This window comes from Micropterus dolomieu, linkage group LG22 (assembly GCF_021292245.1).
Source record: "Micropterus dolomieu isolate WLL.071019.BEF.003 ecotype Adirondacks linkage group LG22, ASM2129224v1, whole genome shotgun sequence".
NCBI classification, from domain to species: Eukaryota; Metazoa; Chordata; class Actinopteri; order Centrarchiformes; family Centrarchidae; genus Micropterus; species Micropterus dolomieu.
Genome location: NC_060171.1, coordinates 26,687,197 through 26,707,740, shown reverse-complemented (window position 1 = coordinate 26,707,740; position 20,544 = coordinate 26,687,197). Strand labels below are relative to the sequence as shown.

At 38.9% G+C, this 20,544-nt stretch overlaps 1 protein-coding gene across 2 annotated transcripts in view; it reads left to right on the top strand.

Moving 5' to 3' along the window:
- Positions 1-20,544, top strand: part of cdh13 (cadherin 13, H-cadherin (heart)) — a 370,680-nt gene that overhangs the window by 254,811 nt on the left and 95,325 nt on the right. For both annotated transcript variants that reach the window (XM_046037993.1, XM_046037992.1), the window contains exon 9: positions 16,195-16,335. In XM_046037993.1, coding sequence (XP_045893949.1) covers positions 16,195-16,335 — 141 coding nt within the window. The remainder of the gene's footprint in view (positions 1-16,194; positions 16,336-20,544) is intronic.

Genomic DNA, 20,544 nt, shown 5'->3' with positions numbered 1-20,544 from the left:
CAGGACTCAGGAACAGGCTGGTACTCAAAAGGGCATAACTGGTGAGCAGGTTAGGAACAGGCAACAGGTAACAGGTAACATTGGAAAGGAACAGATGCCTGTACTACGAAGCAAGGTGACTGGCTTATCCAGGTAACTTTGTGAGGTAACTTCATGATTAATCAGTACTACAAAGGTTTTCCCCGAGGTATGCTGTCATAGCAGTTGCGCTGCATCTCAAATTGCTCTGAGCTGGTTATCTTTGTGGTTTGTTGTTGTCTTAATGTTAATTTTGAAAATCATTGTTCGCTTAGAGGTATATTTATATCTGCATGTTTGGGTTGTGTTTGCTTAAAGCTAAGGTAGTGAATTTACTCCTGAAGCAGTCAATAAGTCAAATGAAAAAAATGTGGTATCTGTGGCTGTCACAGGACTGTGATAAGCATGGCCTGGCCTGCCTGGCCTACCTGCCTGTCTACCTACTTATCTACCCATCTAAGCGCTTTTCCCGTGCACTCATTGTGCATGAAAATGAGTTTTGGGGGAGTGGCTTTGGAGGGAGGCCTGAAGGGAGGGGGTGGAATTTCTCTTGCTTGTTTCTCCAACATTGCCTACTCAAGCTTTAAGCCTATTTAATCCAGCCAGGTGTTTACTGTGTGCTTTTTGTTCGTTGTTCGAACTAAACTGTAAGGATGATTGTTTTGTTTATCTACACACTGTAGAGGTCATGCTCACAGGCATGGAGGTCAGAAATGTGTCTAGGGGCAGGGCTACAGTTGGAAAAGGACTCACTCCATAGTGAGTTGACACTGATGTCACACAAAAACTAATACTCCTAAAGCCAGAACTGGTCTACCAAGGGCATGAGACAGAAGGCAGGCCTGCTCTTTCTCTATACTGCACTATATCTCTGTAAATTCATACTCTTCCAAAAAACTTAACACAGTTAAGAATTACACAAACATATTGGGAAAGACAAGACTGTAGTAACACTTGCATTATACTATCATTATGAAGTGGGTATATTTAGGTAAGATGGTCAGGGCTTGCTGTTATTCTAAATATCTCTATAAATCCTTGAAATTAATTGTAATTGTCCAGTTGATTTGTTTAAGGCAGGTTGATTTGTCTTTTTTTTTTATTCATTTGTTTTATATTGTTTTATATTTAATCTCTAACACAGCAGTAAATAACCACAGTGAAACCAGAAAGCTCATTATGAAACTACAGTTTTTGATATATCATATATGGTCACAGAATATAGATTCAGATCATAAAAAAATAAAGATGATTCACTTTGAGAGGTGGAATAATACATTTGTAATAATAGATGTATACCTGTATCTGAGATGATGACTGACATTTAAAATACTCCAGAAATGCTTTTTTAAAAACTTGGCAGATAGATTGTCGTCCCATGGCCAATACAAGTCAATATTATCCTATGTTACCATCTTTTTAACATCCTCTCTCTGTTTTCCAGTACTATGATCATTGCTGTGCTGGGGCACAGGTTTCTCACTGGTATTCACATAATCACAGCAACAAAGCCTGTGCACGACCAGTGAGTTTCTCTCAATAGTGTAACGTCTGTGAAGATGGAAGAACATCCAGACATTTCAAGAGTTTGAGTTCTGTTGTCATTCCCTATTGTGCACTACAGACAAATCCACATCAGTAGCTGCTACTTGATGTGGAATTGGTGTGTGCTACCGCTGATGTGTCTTCCTGTTCCTAGTCCTCAGTCCCTATGGCTCTGTGGGAAAACAGCCATACTCAGCTTGGTTTGTATGTGAAATGTTTCAGGACTTGGATAAAGGAAAAGGTGTGTGTGTGAAAATACTAGGCCGGTGAGAATTTAATGTTTTGAAACTGAAAAATATGGTTAAAGAGGGCAATACGATATGATGATTTTTAAAGTTTTATTATTAAGGTAGAACAGTGAAGCTCAGATTAATGACTCAGTTAGTTTTCTTTTGAACTTTCAGGTTTCATTAATCCATAATTTTTTCGGATGTGCATACTGTGATTTGTGTGTGTTTTGTAGTGTTTTTTGTCTTTCTTTTCAACCAGGGTCTTATTTATAGAGTTTATCAATTATTCATTTTGAATAAACGTTTTACTCAACAGCCTCATTGTTGAGAGAAGGTTACAGGGTCTCTGCTGAACGCGATTTGACAAAAGTAGTGTGCACAGGGCATCTACTTGAGTGAGTAGATATGTTTTAAACAATAATCAACTTTAATCACATATTTGGCAATACAAATTAGCAAAATAACAGCTATTTGATTTTGCCAAGGTGCTACTGGTTTCAACTTTGATCTGTCTTCCTGTAGTTGCGCACTCACAAAGTATTTTAATGTCATGTTTACTTAAGTTCCCACATGTGCTCAACAGAAAAATATAAAAGATATACATGATAGATATACAAGAATATAAAATATAACCTTTTTTGTAGTTAATGACTATAATGGACATTTCAGGTGCATTTATTTTCACACAGAGAAAATATGGTTAAACTGGGGACTTGTTTAATGTCTCACTGATGGTCTAGGTGGCACAACGCTTTGTTCTGTGGTGTCATCGTTTGTCTCATTACTCCCTTGAACCTTGGCAACAACAAAGTTAACCAAATTTAGTTAAATAACCTTAAATCTCTGAACAGAAGGGGTGATGTTTTATTGCCAGATAGAGTAAATGTTGTAAAATAGAATTACTGTAATAATGTTGCTCTGTAATATAATGGGAAGCACAGGACACTGGACGTATGTGAATTAGACTAACTATGGATACACGATCACTTTATTTAAGTTCAAACCTCTGACAAGTTCATAGTCTTTGGTCCTCATACTGTTTCACACCCGCTACAGAAATCTACATAGTCCCCTTATTGGGCCGCCATGCAGTTCAGGGGAACCAATCAAATGAGTCCAATGAATGATTAATTCATCCTAATTGGTGGATGAAGAGAAGTATTTGGATTCGGCGCCCCAGTGGGATGGCCTCGCCACCTCTACTCCCCAGCGAATGCCACCCCCGTTTGATCTGCACTAATCTAATTAACACTTTAACAGGAACACCTGGGCTCTTCACTGAAGGATCTGTTGTCACGCGTGCACACACGCACGCACACATGCACACGCATGCTTCCCAGATGGGCCTTTGATAGCTCTGATGGTGGCAGGCGCAGGATGATGATTGCACTTAACTAAAACACTCTCTCACATTCACAAGCACACAAACCACACTCATACACTGCTGCGCACACACATGCACAAAATGGATGTGAGGGTATGTGGTAATAAGGGGCTATTTCAGTCCCCAATATACATCTAACTGCTCACTAAATGACACGATTAGACTGTGGTCTGATGGTGCACCTGATTAGATTAGCCCCGGTTTGCGCTTTCTGCTTCAACTCACCGCAGCCTTAAACCCAACCTTGACCCCAATTAGCCCCACATTCATCAGAGAGAGCTTAGGGACACCGGTGCTGCAGCAGCTTATCATCCTGCAACTAATTGGCCTGATGAGGCGGGATAAATATGGTCAACGTTGCAATGCAAGCCCCTCTAATCAATATGTGCACTGTAAAAGTAAAGAAAAAAAGGTAAGGAGAGAAAGGAGCAGAGAGGGGGTGAGAGAGAGAGGACAGATGTACATTTTTACTGTTATGTTTTTATGCACCGCAGTCACACCAAGCAATAATCAGTCATGTTTGTTCAGCATTACATACGTTAGCATTACAATATATTAACTATTGCTAACCCCCAATCAGAGCAAGACTGAGGCAGAGTTAAATTTGGTTCGGTGGTTGATCTGCATGGGTAAAGACATGTCAGCCAACTGGCCTCATGTCTGTCTTTCTGTCCTGGGTTGAACAGGGGACACATGCTGTCTGACTTTAGTGAGGCTTTTGTATTAAAGGTAGTTTGACATTTTGGGGGAGTGGCTATTTGGCTTTCTTGCCAGGAGTTAGATGAGATCATTGATGCCACTGTCTGTTCATTGAATGTGAAGGAGCCAGCAGCTGGTTGGCCTAGCTTAGCAGAGGGAAACAGCTAGCCTGACTCTATCTATATAAAAAACAAAGTGTTGTATGGAACAAACAAGATATAATGTGTAATTATATTTAATCACAATGTCATGTAATTCTGTGTAATTCTCTGGTTAGGCGGTGATATATATGGAAACATAGTTGTAGACTAGAGATTAACTTGTGGCAGTTTCATATGGGTCCAGTGCAAGCTGAATACACATTACATAGACCTAAATCATATGTGTCTTCTGTATGCAAAGGCAGTGGCTGCTCTTATTTAGGTGCTACCAATGTACAAGAAACTGACAAAGAGTGAGATCTAAATGAAGGATTTGTATAAAGCATTCAGATAGGCTTTAGAGGTTCAGGTTCAGGTGTTCCACTAAATATAAAATGTGTGATTGAAGTCCTGTTAAATTTAGTTGATTGTTAGAACGTGTTGGTTACCACATCTCACAAACAGCCGAGTTACAGCTTCTGTTAATTACCAAGATTTAAGAAATAAACAAAGCATATCTAGTCGGCTGCAGTCCTGAAAATAAAATTAAACATCTCAGATGTAATTCTCCACAGCAACTTAGACAGCATGACAACTCAACTATCGTTGAAGCAGATGGCCTAGACCAAATGAAATTTCCAACCCTGTTAAGAAAGAGCAAGATGATAAAACAAAGTTTGGTTGGATCTGTTGTGACTCTTTGACGAAAGAGTAAGAGTTTGTCTTAAATGTATAGAGACATCCTGCCTGTCGTCAACAGTAAAAGCTGCTGGTGGTGAAAGTGTAATTGTGTTTTTTCTGTCAACCTATAAGGTGCCTATGTATTGGGAGGGTTTTCCTTAATAAGGGTCTCATCTTGTTTGATTTTTACCTGTACAGTGCAAACAGGAATTGCTAGCTAAAACAGCATGATTTGCCTAAGCGCTCTAAACATGCAAGTATAGATAGCAAGTAACTTTTATCTGGCTTCACCATATTTACAGTGCAGTGCAGAATAGCTTGATTGTTGTTGCCCGCCCATCCTCACCAGAAAAATGGCTGTATATGTCCATTATGCAGAAGGTTATTATGACCCATATTTACATTTATTGTTAGGTCATGACCTCAAATGGGTCAACACAGGACTTATGCTAACCCTGACTCTGGAGACTAAGGTTTGAGTCCCGTGTGAAAGAGTTAAAGTTAACCCAAACCATCCAAGTTGTTTTGTTGCCTAAACCCAACCAAACTGCGACCAATTGGGACAATAGAATATGACCCTCACGTGCAGACAAATCATTTTGTATTCATTCATCAAATTCAGGTTTTCAAGTATAAGTCACTGATTTCTTATTGAGTCATTACAGATTTCTTATTGAGTCATTCAATCCACATAGGTTTTGTTCTCGGCATAAGAAAAAAATGGCAACATTCCATGTGTTTCTGAACGTATGGTTCTGGATGATTTCTCCTGTTCTGTTTAAATTCCTGAAACTATCCATCCATCCATCTATGCTCCATACCCACTTTGTCCCTGTCAGGGTCTCAAGGGACTGGAGACCATCCCAGCATACATTTGGCCTCAGGCAAGAAAATACTCCAGACAGATTGCCAGTCTATAACAGGGCATTTACTGTAGAAAAGTGTTCAGTATGTGGGAATAATATGTCAGTGTTTCCAGAGTTGCCAATTTTTTGGAATTGGTTGGGAGGAGATGGATGCTTTCTGCAGGATACTGTACCATCTCAGTAAACACATGTCATTCTCCATAGCCCCATATCTCAGCAAAACGGAGACCCTTGACAATAGCCTGGCTGTTGGCAGAATGCATGTGTAGTCACAAATTCTACAAGAAGTGTATGGGGGTAAATCAATGTCAATATCATTGTAAATGCACAGACTATGAGTGACAAATATATATTAGAATCTGTAAATGCAACTCATAGTCTGTGCGTTTACAGTGATACTGACATTGATTTACCCCTTTAGAAGTGCTGTTGATGGTTTAACTGAATCAGCATGGGTCATTGTGAGCATTTCTGACACCCTGCTAAATACCTAAGGAAATCCAATAGCAGATAACTACAGAATAAAATAAAAACAAAGACAAGAAGGAAAGAAAAGAAAAGACATAATCTGACCCCCAAATAACTATTCTTTGCAAAAGGTTAGAAGAGAGAACACAAAGGACGAGATTATATCAGAGGATATAAGAAAGAGAAGAAAGAGAGAAATATAGAACTACAGAGCCCTCTAGACAGTCCTTTGAGCATCAGCTGTGGGGGGAAATTGGGACTTTTTTCACTAGAATGCATGTTGAATTGTTCTGTTTTGTAGAGCTTTTCTCCAGCTGAATCATTTGAACTATTTATTTTGTTCTTTGTAGAGAAGAGCTGGAACCATGGTAGCCTGGCACTTGTCAAGTCCATACTTCCAAGTATTTACTGTGCACATAGATCTTCTATTGTACAAGTAAGGCAGGTACACTTTAATCCTGCCAGAATGGTTCATAAATTTTTTTTTTGATTTTGTGTGTGATGCTTTGTGATGTGGCCGTATGCAATCTAGATTACCACTTTAACACTAGATTTGCTGAATTTATTCTTCCAAAAATTACAACAGCTCTATTAATCTATATTCATAAAGCAACTAAACCTTCAATAAAAAAAATAGACATGTAGACCATCCATACACTAAAAGCACTAGTACAAAGGATGACATTTATTTTTAATGCCGAACTTTAGCTTTAAAATGTCCACATGATGTTTTCAACAACTCCATTTGGGATACTATATTTCCTTCCATTTAGCTCTGAAGAATAAATATCTCACAAAAATAGTCAGCCAGTCAAAAACGTCAAAAATTTTTCAGTATAAGAAAAAGACCCACTTCATTTTTCAAATCAATATTTTGTTTTTAAATTAGAGATATGTTTTTATACCCCTACTCTTAACGGGCAGAATCAATAATGGATCACATGACTGGAACATAGTAGGCATACTGCAATTCATTAGACCCACATATTAAAAGGATACTTAGCAAGTTTAACACTTTAATCCTCTCATTACATGCAAAATGTAGGACATGAAAAAAGTAATAATCTCACAATATATCATGTGAGTGCAGAGTGAGGAATCTGAGTCAATTGAAGCAATATTACCTGAGGTTGCTTATTGCAAAGAGACGAGGTTGTTAACCACACAGGCCCAGGTGTGCTGGAAACATTTTTTGGGACACCTAAAGTCAACTGGACAGGACAGTGTGTTTCCATCAGAGCAAGAGGACAAACTTACATCAGCGGAGTACATGCTTTTAATTCACTGGGTTTTCTAAAGGTGCCAAACATTACTGTGTTATTTTACTTTGCTGGCTCACCAAAAGCCACAGTCTTGCCTTCTTTGTAATTACCATGATGTAATTGCCAACTGTCTACAAACCTGCATGTTTGTGTCCCTTCACTCATTAGTGGACAGTGCCTCGATAAGATAGATTTCACTGAATAACAGGAGCTATAGGAGAGAAGGCGGAGGGGGATTTGTCGTTTTTTTGGTAGTTTTTCTGCACTGCACTGCACAAAATCTGAAAGGCATTTAAAATGATTAACTTGCGTCTTTAAGCCTTGGGCTCGTTTCCTAAATGAATATTAGAAATTGCACTTCTGTCAAATCTATGAAATTATGTTTTAGTCATTTTGGATCTTGGCCCATTTGCATATTTAATCTTTAAAATATATTCCTTTGTAGTAATCTTTAGTCACTGTAGGTGAAGATGATAGTGACATTTCCATGTCTATCTTACCCTGCATTTCATTATTTACTTGGCTACTTTTAGGTTGTACTGAACATATATACTTTTCACACTGCACAAGACCTTTGATATGCAGCAGATGGAGATATAACAGAATCCCAAAATTGATGTTGATGCCAAGAAAACTATCTCAGAGTGAATCATTTGAAAGTTGTATAATTTACAGGTATTTAAAAGAAAAACATGTGTCTCTGTATTCATCCCTGTCTATGACCATCAGACCAAGTGTCAGATGGTCACACTTTACACTCTAAAATTTATACAGGATTTAAGTTACGTTAATTCAATTTATTTAAAAAAAAAGTTCAGACCATTTCCAAAATCTTGGACTTAAAATGGAAAACAGAATGGACTGTGACTTTGAACTGTGCTCAAGTTTCATCACTGAGTATGATCAGTAGTTTGTGTGACAAGTTACAGTTTAGATGAAGTTATTTTTATCTATTGAACATGCAGCACTTGTGTGTAAAACTAAAAAAGCCGTTACTGTAATTAAGTTATCCTTTTAGTATCCCCGAGAGAGTCTTAAATTTAATCACAGCTGTGTATTAAATCATTAATTTGGTATTTGAAAGTTCCTCCCATGTCCTCCAGGTAATATTAATGGATCTGCTCTGTGCTTAATACAGTGTTTATACAATCCTCTGTTCTGAAGCGCTGTCTTCTCTGATGCTGTTTTTAGTCTGCTGGCTGGAGCATTCTGCACTAATACTGATAAGAGATAATATATTACATTAACTTTTCTTGTTGTAGTTTGTGTTTGTAACTTCTGACTAAAAACTTTTACTTTAACATTTACAATGTGTCTATATAGGAGGTGCTTCAGCAACTTTTTTCAGTCGTTCATCATACGAGCGTCTGCTGGAACAGATACGCTTCTATTTTAATCAAACCAGCAGGCCGCATAAAGCTTATGTTTCACTTTAGGTACAGTATTTGTCTTTGAATACATATTTTTTCTTCTATTAACTGCAGTGTTTGTGTATTGGGGGCTGAGTGTTGCCAAAACACAAGTGGCCTACAATCAATACGGTGCCTGAATGCATCCTGTGTAGACACAAATGGAGGACTGAAACTGCTGCTGCTCTGCTGCTCATGCAACGCCTCCTGTGTAGACAGTGTTATACAGTATGAGCAAGGAAGTTGTTGCAGGATTTATCACCCCACTGTGGGAGTGATAATCCACACATTGCAAGTAAGGACCTAGGGGGGAAAAGCTTGACCAGTCCTCTCTCATGTATCAGTCATTTTTTGCACAGTGATGTCCCTCAGGGGGGAGATGGCATATCTCTTGTTCTGATGGACCAAGAATGAAAAATGCTTTTCGTAGAGCCAAGAAAACTGAATCAAGCAGCAGTGATCCACAGCCTGTGAATTCTACCTATGAGATGTCGAGTAAACCCTGTGCAGTGAAAGGTCTAGCTGTAAAATCTGTATGCGAAGCACATTACTGAGCTGATATACCACAGGTGTAGTCTCTCCTTTGTAAAATTACAGAACATCTCATAGCCTAATAATTCACTTATATTAACCTTTTCGTAGAAAAAAGCTGCATCATATGCATTACTCATTACACACAGAAAATGTTGTTTTAACTTAAGGTTTGGACAGGGACCTTTTGGGCATTTCGCAGTCGACAACCTTTTACAACCTTCTCCTGTTCTGCCCATGTAAGTCTTAAGAACAATTTATGCCCTGTGTCATTCATTTACCATGTAATATTTCTTTCAGTTCAGTTTGAAGACTTCCATTTGCAGTCAGTTGGCGTGACACTTTTTTTGAAATGCGTTAATTGGTTAATTTCATTAAAATTTAGGCATCGCTCTTGAGTGCTGAATTCTGCTAAATGCTGCTTCTGCTGTGTTTCAGATTAACCAGCCCAGCGAGGTGTTTTGATTAAACACAATGCGACAGCTATCAATATTCCTGTTTTCAACTGTGCAGACGAAAGGTGTGGGGGTGTGGGGGGCCGACTTCAAATTAAACACTGTTATCAATGTGTCACCCGCCCACTGCCACCCCCATACATCTCTTACTCTCTCCTCTGGGTGGATGCTAACCATGCTTAAGAGACTGAAGAAAGAAATAGATCAGTTGCGTAGGTTGCAGTGGCCCAGATAAGGGCCTCACGTGGCTGCCATCCTACTGTAATTAACTACTGTCAAAGTGATTAATCATATGTCTATAGAGGTGGAGTGCAGGAGGCTGCCAGCGGCCTGTGAGGTGAAGCAGAGCTAAAATGTTTGAGAGAGAGAGGGAGTTTGGAATCTAATTATTGGTTAAAAATAAAAAAAAATGTCTGTGAAACATACACAGTGTGACTTGAGTACCTGAGTTAGACACCACCAACATACACATTCTCACACACACCTGCTGTGTGCCAGACTTCAAAGGAACAGCACAATCGTGATCCCAGCTTGAAGTTTGTTACTGTAAATTGGTGTTACTCCAGTTGATCTGTGATCTGCATCTTGCTGACTCTCTTACAATCTGGCCTACACCACCGTTGAGCACAGCAACGTAGTCCACTGTAGACAGCATGCCATTACCTCGTGAGCTGTATACTGTTCCGCAATTACTGTCCTTTTAGAATTTAGAGGTTTTCCCCTGAGAGTGTTTTCTTGTTGAGCTGCAGTTGCAGGACAGTAACAGAGAGAGATCATTTTCTATAAAAAAATTTATTTATTCAGAAAGCAAAAGCTGTATTCTAACTACAGATAAACTTTGGGATACATTTTTGTATGGAACATGGGCCGAGAATCTTGAAAAACTGTCCTGTGAGTGATGCTGACAGAGAAAAGGCCAGTTAAAGCTTTCAGTCCAAAAGCTTCATATGTAACAGTTCCCACACATCACAGCGATATGCAGGAAATGAGTAGGAAAGGGATTTGACAATGATGGATGGAAACACCAGAAGGAACAATCTCGAGAGATTCATAAATGCAAAGTGAACCTTGCATCCCGATAACCCTTACTTTTATATGTATTTGGTTTTTTTTATATCTTAAAATGAACGTCTACCAAGATTGAATAGCAGAAAATAGAACTTGAAGGAATAGTTTGAAAGCCTCCAAACACACACAATGAGACTGTCTTTTCAAAACCAAGGTCAAATAAAAATTTATGAATTTTAGCAGAAAATAAACCTCCACCGGAAGAAAAGAAGGTAGAGCGATAGCAAAATGAAGCAGATGAAGGCATAAAAGTGAGAGGAATAATGTTGCTCTTGTATAAATACTGTCACAAGTGGGTTTTCATATAACTCCGGTTGGATTATTTTTTTTAAGCCTTTTTATGTCTGTCATCATTTCTCTAAGCATTTGAAAAGAGGCCTGAAGAATAGCCGATGGTTTGGTGCTGAGAGCGAGCACTAGTGAAGGGGCAGAGGAGAACAAAGAATCCACTGCCAATTTGATTATAATATCACACCTATTCAGAGAGTTAATGTGGTGTCTCAGATGTCAGGCTGCTCTCTTTCTCTCTCACTCTGCTCTCTTCCTTTCTTCACCTATCCCTCTCCGCTTCTCTGTCTCTTACACTCATCCTCTTCTTTCTCCTTGCTTTGTGGCGAAGATCGGCCCTTGCTCAAGGGGCTTTGATGAAATACTTTCAAGGCTGAATGTGGCGGACTGAAATGTCATTCTCAGATCAGATGTCTCTGAAACAAGGCCTGTCATATCATTTGGTACGCTCAACTTCATTAGCTCTTTGTTCAGTTTCACGTCAGCGTTCACAAACACAATCGCTCAGTGAAATCACTTGTGGCTTCCTAGTTTTTCTCCCACTTATATTTTACAAAGAAAATTATACCGTACATTGGAAATAAAGTGGATACGTTGATTTCTTTCATTCTGAATGGATTTAAATTCCTCTCATAGTCCAAGAGTTCCCCAAAGATCACATTTGTCCTAGCTTTGACTGGACAAAGGTTATGTTGCCTTTAGTCAGTCACTCAATAGGATCAGCCCTACCAGTGCAGATATTGTTCAACTTTTTCTCCTACACATTAGGGCTGACCCATAATAGTCGAAGATTCGATGCTTCAATGGCCGGAGCCTGATTCTACTGTGAACAAGGAGGAGTGAAACAAGGAGCCATTTTGGCAATATGAGGGTGTTCAACGTCTGATTTTATGTAAATCTACCAGTTTTCTCTCAGTAAGTTAATATATAAAATATTACAATAGTGTGCATGTGTAGGCGTAGCGTGTATGTTGTAGCAGCAGAGGAACACTTGCTGAAGAGACGGAGCCCCAGCTTCACTGGTGTTGTGCTGAGTTGTCCGCACCTCGCGGGACTTTTGGATTATTTATCACTGTTGATGAACCACACAAAGAATATTTTATCGTTTTTAAACAGCCGCTACTTGAAATAGACCCGTGAGGAACCACGGCTTGCATGCAGTTGTCGGCAGCACGGCAAAAATTCTGCACAAGACCGTGAATGGCAGGCGAGAGAGAGAGAGAGAAAATGGTCAACAATAAGCCTCAGTTTAGCTTCGGCTTGCCATCGCCGTGCACAAAAACACACATGATTGATTCGACTATCAGTCGACTATAGGCAGGACTTGACGATTCTGATTCGACTATGTAAATCTTTAGTCAGGGACAGCCCTACTACACACGCTTGATGCAACAGTAGTGGTAGTATCAGTATTGAGATATAAATAAGGATATTCTCAGCCATGCTATGAGGTTGACATTCATGGTTTTGAGAAAAAAATTATTGGATGGATTGTCCTGAAATTGGGTTCAGACATAAATGTCATTAATGCTGTTGTAACAGGTGTTCCCTTAACTTTTCATCTGACACCATTACCAGGTCACGTTTCTAATGTGTCCAATACTTTGGTTTGGTATTTGATACGAAAACCTGCAAAACTGCTGACATTCTCGTCAACCCAACAAATGAAAATTCCAGTTTTTAAATATTTTGGTCCAGCCCTACAAAACACATACAGAGTAAACAAACACATGTTTAATGTTTTCCAACTTGCAAACCATTCATTTGTACAGCACTATTTTCTGAAAAGGATAACACAACATGATCATAATCACAACATGATTAATTATAAAGTGGTAAGACTGATTCCTATTTATCCCCAACTCTTCTGTTCTTAAGAGGAATTTTACTGGGAGACAGTTAGCTGAAAAACATGCAATAATAACAACATGGAAAGACACAGAATAGATACATAATGAGAGAGTATTCATAGGTTGACACCAATGCTTTATATACTTGCTGCTAAAATGCTGCCACTCATTTGATTTTATCTACTAAAGCCCTCAGGAGAAATGGCCAAAAAGTTACTTTCCCCACTGACTATAACACTGTTGCTGCCCATAACAGTTTAATCAAGTGTTTCCAGACAAATTACCAAGGAGCTAGAAAATGATGGGGCTGTCTCTCAATCAACACTATGCCAGTAGTATGCCAGTAAGTTTTCACAACTGGAGGGAACATTCCCCCTTGCTGTAACACTAGCCCAGAGTGAATTTGATTTTTTTTTTCTTGGCCAGGTACTGCCAGGGAGTTTATAATTGAGTTGAGACTCAGAAAGTACTCATTAAGACGTTGTCAGTCGCCAGAGGAGGCAACGCTCAATGTGTTTAGACACCACTGAGACTGCAGGTATCCCAGAGCCCTTCTCTTCTCCAGCTGGAGGGCAAAAGTGTACGTCTGTGTGCAGGTGTGTGTGTGCGTGTGTTTTAGAGTCAGCATGTGTGTGTATTCACATGTGATTGTGTGCATGGGTTTAATAAACTCACAGGTCCATGGAGCACCATCTGCCTGCACAATGTTTGATCGAGCAGGAGCTGGTTATGAGGGACACCCCTGTCAACTACTACGTGTGACAAACTATTGATAGAAACACCTGTTTATTGTCTTGCTCTTTTCACAATCTCCTGTGGAGCAGCTGCTTGAATGCAAGAGGCAGGAGGCAGCACTAGCCTCTGTGCTGGTAATTTATTTTCTAAATAAAGTCGCCTGTAAATAAGAACAGACAGTTTAAAGCATTCAAAGTGTTCCCTGTTTGCCGTTCATTTGGTATTTAAGGGATTTTATGATTCAAAAGTGAACTCTTTTTTAACTACTTTTAATGTGAAAATGTGATTGGTACACTGAAGATTTTGACCCTAAGTCTTCTATACAATACATTATGTTGCTCCTGACCTCAATATATAATTTCAGTAAATAGTCTTTCACTGAGTTGTAGTTGATGTGATAATTAAAACAAGTCTCGAGGTGTCTAGCCATAGATCTTTTGATCTCCCCCTGCCTGCCTCAGATTAAATTGATTAGAACACTATCTATGACGAGAACAGGCAAAAGTACAATGCACCCTGACAACTGCCACCGCTGCTCAGATTGACACAGAGCAGAGGATTTGTGTACAGCGTGAGGGGACATTGGGTCACTGCTCTTTGTCAGTAAATGATATCATCAACAGTAATCTGACTGTCCACGAGTTTAAATATCAAAGACATGATGAGGCAGAGGAAATGATGCAAACACACTGGTGGGTTTAGGGTAGTACAAAGAGTCTTTAGTAAACGGCAATGGAAATTCAACTGAATTTTACACTAACTAAGTCTAAACTAGCTTTTATCATTGCTAATCACAAGCTGGCATGAATGAATAAATAAATATATGAAATATTAAAAATAAACATTAGATTACAAATACATTACATTACATTTTACTACTGGCACTACGGCATAAAACCAACCATGTAATGCTGGAAAAACTTACATGAAACTTAAATGAGTCTTTCCCTCTCTAATAAAACACTTGACTAGAACTAGAACTAGAATGTAAAACAAGCTCAGCTGTGCGGCACCTTAGTGGCCATCAGATACTGTCTGACAAACAAAACAAGGAAAAGAAAAGCAAAACACAGAATTCCTGTGATGATCTGTTATTTCACTAAGTTCAAGCATATCTCCCTCCTCTATGTTTTGTACCAGGGCTCGATGATACGAGTGTATATGCCCTCAGAGGTGAATCCACAATTCAGGAGAGACCTCCAGCAGCATTTTTAGTGAGACAGATGGATGAAGTTTATTAAGCATGTGACAGTTAACACCCCCAGTAGGGAGAAAACACTGCAGTGGATAAATAAATGTTGGCTTTACCAGCCCCTACCTCCTGTTATTTATACACCAGAGTCAACATTTCTATTACGCATGAATTATGGCAACAAATTATCATTGCTGCTATGATCATTATGAATGCCATCCTCTCACTGTGTGTAGAGCTATATTTCTCAGATTGTTATATAGATTACAGATGCTGGCTGGCCGGTAAATTAATTACATATCTAATTTGGAGGTTTGCTCTTTGAGAAACCTACTTTGTAATCAAGGACAGATTCTTCTACCTGCCTTTGTGTAGGAATTCAGAATCACAAGATTAATTTGGGTTGTAAACATGAATGACATTTTGGATTGTATTCATATTCATCTCATTCTTTTATCTCGAATCAACAACAAGAATAATAAAAAAAATTGGTGTAAAGCTTCTTAAAGATCACAAAATCTCAAAGTCATTGAATGATTGCTATGATTTTACAGATTATGTCGAGGAAAACAGTTTGTCTTTGCAGGCAGGGGCTAGAGACCTTGATCTTCGATGCCCCAAAGCATTGTGGAAGATGTGTAAAAACCAGCTCTGAGCTCTCCGGAATCTTTAAAATGGATGAGCATAAACTTTGCGTAGTATGCTTATACTTTGATCCCATACAGCATAGCTTTAGGGGCCCTTTTTTCTCTCTTTTTTACCACCCCATTTGTTCTTAGATGTTAAATTTTCAAAATGTGGATTCGTGACTTTTCCCTAGAGATGTGGCGAGTGTTTACTGGAGCTTTTAACACTGGTATGTGAGTGTGCATATTTACACTACGATGATTTTCATTCAGTGGGTTCAAGCCACTAGTGGACTATAATTATAAGAGCTTTCAAGCTTTGGTAAAGGGTCTTACAGTATTGTAAAACCTGGTGATAATTGTTAGCTTTAGCTTTAGGTGGATTAATTTAATCACTCACAGCCCTAATCATTCATCTAGTAATGATTTCTCCATGATTCTCCTCTCAAATAGATTCTCTAATATTAACAGACTTTGCTAATCACCGAGGGTACTTCACTGTAGCAATTTGACGTCCTTTGTGAGTGTGTGTGCATGTGTATATGTATGACCTTGAGTTTGTCTATCATTCTGTTAAAGTGATGGTACTTGCATTGCCTCTGTGCTTATAACTTTTTTCTGTCTACCTGTTTTCTCATTAGTAGCCTTCTGTCTAATTACTTTCTCCATATATATATTTTTTCTGTTCTTTGTACATGTCTATATCTTGCTTTTTTAACTCTGCATCACTGCTTGTTTGTGTTCCAGACGCTGCCAACCACAACATATGAGTTAGAGATTGTGGCCAAGGACATGGCGGGAAGTGAGGTGGGCCTAACAGGAACTGCCACGGCTACCATTACCATCACAGACAAGAATGACCATGCCCCTGAGTTCACACATCCTCTGGTGAGAAACATTTCTGTTTTTCTTCTCTAGTTTTTTTTTTAACCCCCTCTTTGCTTGCAGGTTCTGTTCGCTTCTACTGACATTATGTGGAAAAAATTGTATTTGTTTCCTCCAGGGAGGTCAGAGTCAGTTAGAGCTGATAGAAATGCTGCATTTCTTCAAGGACACAGGACATATCACTAGAGCAGATTCTTTCCAATAGCAAGCTTGGACGAGGGTCTCCTTGTTAGGGAAGGGCTCTCTAACTAAGCTGATGATTGACCTATGTGGTGAGCATTGTGAAGCTATATCAAAAATGCACAGGTCAACTTTAATTTGTGTTATATTGCTTGGTAGAGAATATCCCCGTGCGCAAAGTTATTAATGTGCAGATTATTAGCAGATTTTCCTAGTCTGTTCACATTGTGGATGGTTCCCAGCCCTAGGCGGCACATCTTACTTTACAATAACTTCCCCAACCGAGGAAGGGGTCAAGCACAATAAGATATGATAATAATTACTGTAAATTCTCAAATAAAAGCAGTATTGTAATAATAGCCCAGGGTGTAGCAATTGGCTAGCTAATTCCATCAGTACTACAACACAGTCATGCCATACTTACCAATATGCTGGTCTGAATTTCTCTATATAGTTTTCATTCATTAATGAATTTACTACAATTATTTCTGCTCTGCCTGTCTTTAAGTCAGTATTAAGGTGCTCAACACTTCCCGCAGACATTTGACATTTAATTCTCTTCAAAGCCCCGGAATGCTTTTAATGTGAAATGTGTGGGACATGTTAAGTTTCATTGAAAATAGCTTAATACTGATAAAAAGAACAGCAAAGTATGCACCATTGACATGAATAAGTGAGTAAGGACAATTCTGTTGAAAAGAGAAACTAAGAGCAATAGATTGGTGAGTATGATTGTCTGTTCTTATGCTGTTGTACTGATGGAATTAGTGGTCCAGGAATCTGCTTTATTCTGAGTGTTTTAGGACAAAACATATAGGGAGTTTTGATTTTGCATGACCACTGTAACAACAGTGGCGCGACAGGTAAAAAGCATTGTGGAGCAGTGTTAAATGTACAGTAAAGGCCAACATGCTAAATTTAGAATTATGTACATTTCCATCAGTACAATAATACAGTCAATTCAGACCCACTAAACAGTTTTCCTTGACTAATTGATTCCATCTTTGTTTCATATTTGACAATTTCATACAAGGTTATAACTAAACCAATGATCTACCAACCAAGTAGAAATATTATTCATGTAATAATCAGAATTTAGTCTTTATATACTGTAGCAATGGCTTATGCAAGGTAAAACTTCACATTTTTGGGACTTGACAGATGGACAATTCATATCCTCAGCAGCACAGTCACAAAACTAACCTTTTATGAAGACAAGTCTCCTGCACCACATTCAGTTGCCACCACACATACCCTCACCTACACATTTCAGGTACACATGTGTTTTCACACACTCAAGGACTTACAAATTTCAGTGTGACCTTTAGCTTTCTCATATAAATAATATTTATGTCCTGCTAAAGGTAAAGCTCAGGACATGCCTAGCACAGGTCACAGGGTGTGCATGTATGTACAAAGAACATAAAGTGTGTGAATATAACATCAATGTAACTGGGTGATATTGGTTGGCAAGGTAAGGGAATCTGTAAGTAGGTGTGGGAGTATTGTGGTTCATTTATGGTTTGTTTAGTCAGCAATGCCTTGAGGCATTAGTGAAAAGCTAACAGACTAAACCGGTGCCTGCCAGTCCTGCTATAAAATGAAATGTACATGCACAAATTTGTCAAAAGCTGCTAATATGGCTGTTTTCTTTTTTCCATCCTGAAAACTGAGATAAAAGAATGTGGTCCAGTATAAAACTGCCCCTGCCTGCACCTTAAGGTGCAGTTTTAACATTGAGTTGTGCAGTTCCTAATGGAAACACCTAAAGCTGTTGTCAGGTTTTGATACACATCATGCTTTGCCCCAACGAAACCTCCCCTACAGCCCTCCCATGATGCATTGGGGTGTCAGGGGAGCTTGTAAGGAGCGCAGCTCAGATGTGAAATGTTACAGCTCAAAGGGCTCGGCAGGGCCGTGCAGAGTGCACCATGTCCATGTCCCAGTTAATGTTCTCATTTCTCACTGGGAAGAGATCCGTTTAACGGCGTGGAGAAATGGAGCTTTTAAAAAACAAGTGTTTGAAGGAGCTAAGCTCCCCATATAAATCCTCTACCCTTCACTCTCCCTGACCGCTTCCAGCCTGCCCATGAATCATCTATGACCTCTCAGATGACCGCCATCACATTGTGAGTGTGTATGCAAGTGCGTATCTGGCTGTGTTTGTGTCAGCGGCAGCTCTCAAGCTTTCACTGTATAAATTATTCAACTAAATAGTCAAGTCTTTTCATAGAACTTTACAAAATCCCTTCCTTCAGAAGAATTTTGAGTTATGTTTTTCTGAAGACCCCACCTCCTGCAGACCAGATGTAAGCTTTAAAAGCCCGTCTTCCAGCTTGTGAGCAGAATTCAAGCAGAGAAAGATGGAGAGAAAGATGAAAAGATGAGTGGAAAGAGAAGGACAGAGAGAGACAGAGAGAGAGAGAGTAAGAGGAAAAAAAGCAAGCAAATGAATGTCCAAGAGATGTTCCTTCCTGTTATTCATGAAATCCAGTGTAGCTGGGTTTTGTGAGATGGCATTTTGTTTGAATCTAGCAAACATAATCCTGACGTAGGGTGCCTCTGTTTTTCCTCACAACCTACCTACCGCAGTTCTACACATTGAGAAAAATATTCCAACCTTGAGAAGTCTTTGTCTCAGATCACCACTCCACTCCTGCGTAGATCCTCAGATCAGCCAGCAGGGAATCTTCTCCTTTTCCTCCCTAATTCATCTTTCTGAAGTGAAGTTTTGAAGTAATACTCCATGTAAAAGAATCACAAAACAAGTGAGCATCAGTGCTTTCAAAACGAATAAGGTTCATCTCCTCAATATGGTTTACTGTAGCCTATGCTGTATTTAGTTGTTCCTGTTGTGATTATGTGATTGAATAATGTCAAAAAGAAAAGTAAAATAAAATTTGGAACCATTTCTTCCACTGCTTTCTCATTTCCCTTGTGGTGTTTTGAAAATGATTATCAAGGATTTTTGGCTTCTTGTATTGTAGAGCTATGGCAGTTATGTTGACATAGACAAGGACACAGACAACAAGTCTTCAATAATGTCTTTGCAATTTAAAGTCAAAAGATTTTAATTCTACTTACTTTTGTGTAAGACAATATAAACTACAACGACACAAAAGCTATTGTGCATTATTTTTTTTAAAGTGGATAAAAGGGTTTTTAGCTTCCCATGACTTTTACAAGACATTTTTAGCACACACATAGTATCGGTTACATATGGTTAGCAAATTAAGACATTGATCCATTTACAAAATTTGGGAGTAGGAGGAGGCTACCAAGCATCCATGTGGAAGCCAGTTACCCTAGCTTGCTAAGTTAGCACTGATTCCAACAGACATTTTTGTGCCTGTTATTTCAACATATCTGCTGAGTCATGGGCAGCTCCTGCAAATTCACTATTGTATTTGTCCCACATTAAAGAAATAATCAGGATCTAGCTAGCATTGGCTGTCCTTTCTTAAAGTTCCAGTGTGTAATATTTAGGAGGATCTATTGACAGAAATGCAATAAATTATACATAATGATGTTTTAGTGGTGTATTAAGTACCTACATAATGAACCATTATGTTTTATAACCTTAGAACGAGCCATTTTTTTTACATTTTTTACATTTATTCATTTAGCTGATGCTTTTATCCAAAGCGACTTACAATTTAATACATGTCAGAGGTCGCATACCTCTGGAGCATCTAGGGGTTAAGTATCTTGCTCAGGGACACAATGGTGGATGGGTCACAGTGGAGGATTTAACCCGGGTCTCTCACACCAAAGGCAGGCGTCTTATCCATTGCGCCATCACCACCATCACCACCCCCATTTCTATCTACATACAGCGCGGGTCCCCCTACATGGAAATCGCCATGTTGCCACGTACATCACTGTAGTTTCTCCTACTCACTTGGAAACAAGGCAATTCTAAGTGCTTTACAGAGAGCATAAGAGAAACATAGGGAAATTGAAAAAACATAGTAAAATATATATTTTTATATTGGTGAAATAGAAAATAAAAACAGGATAAAACAGGATAGT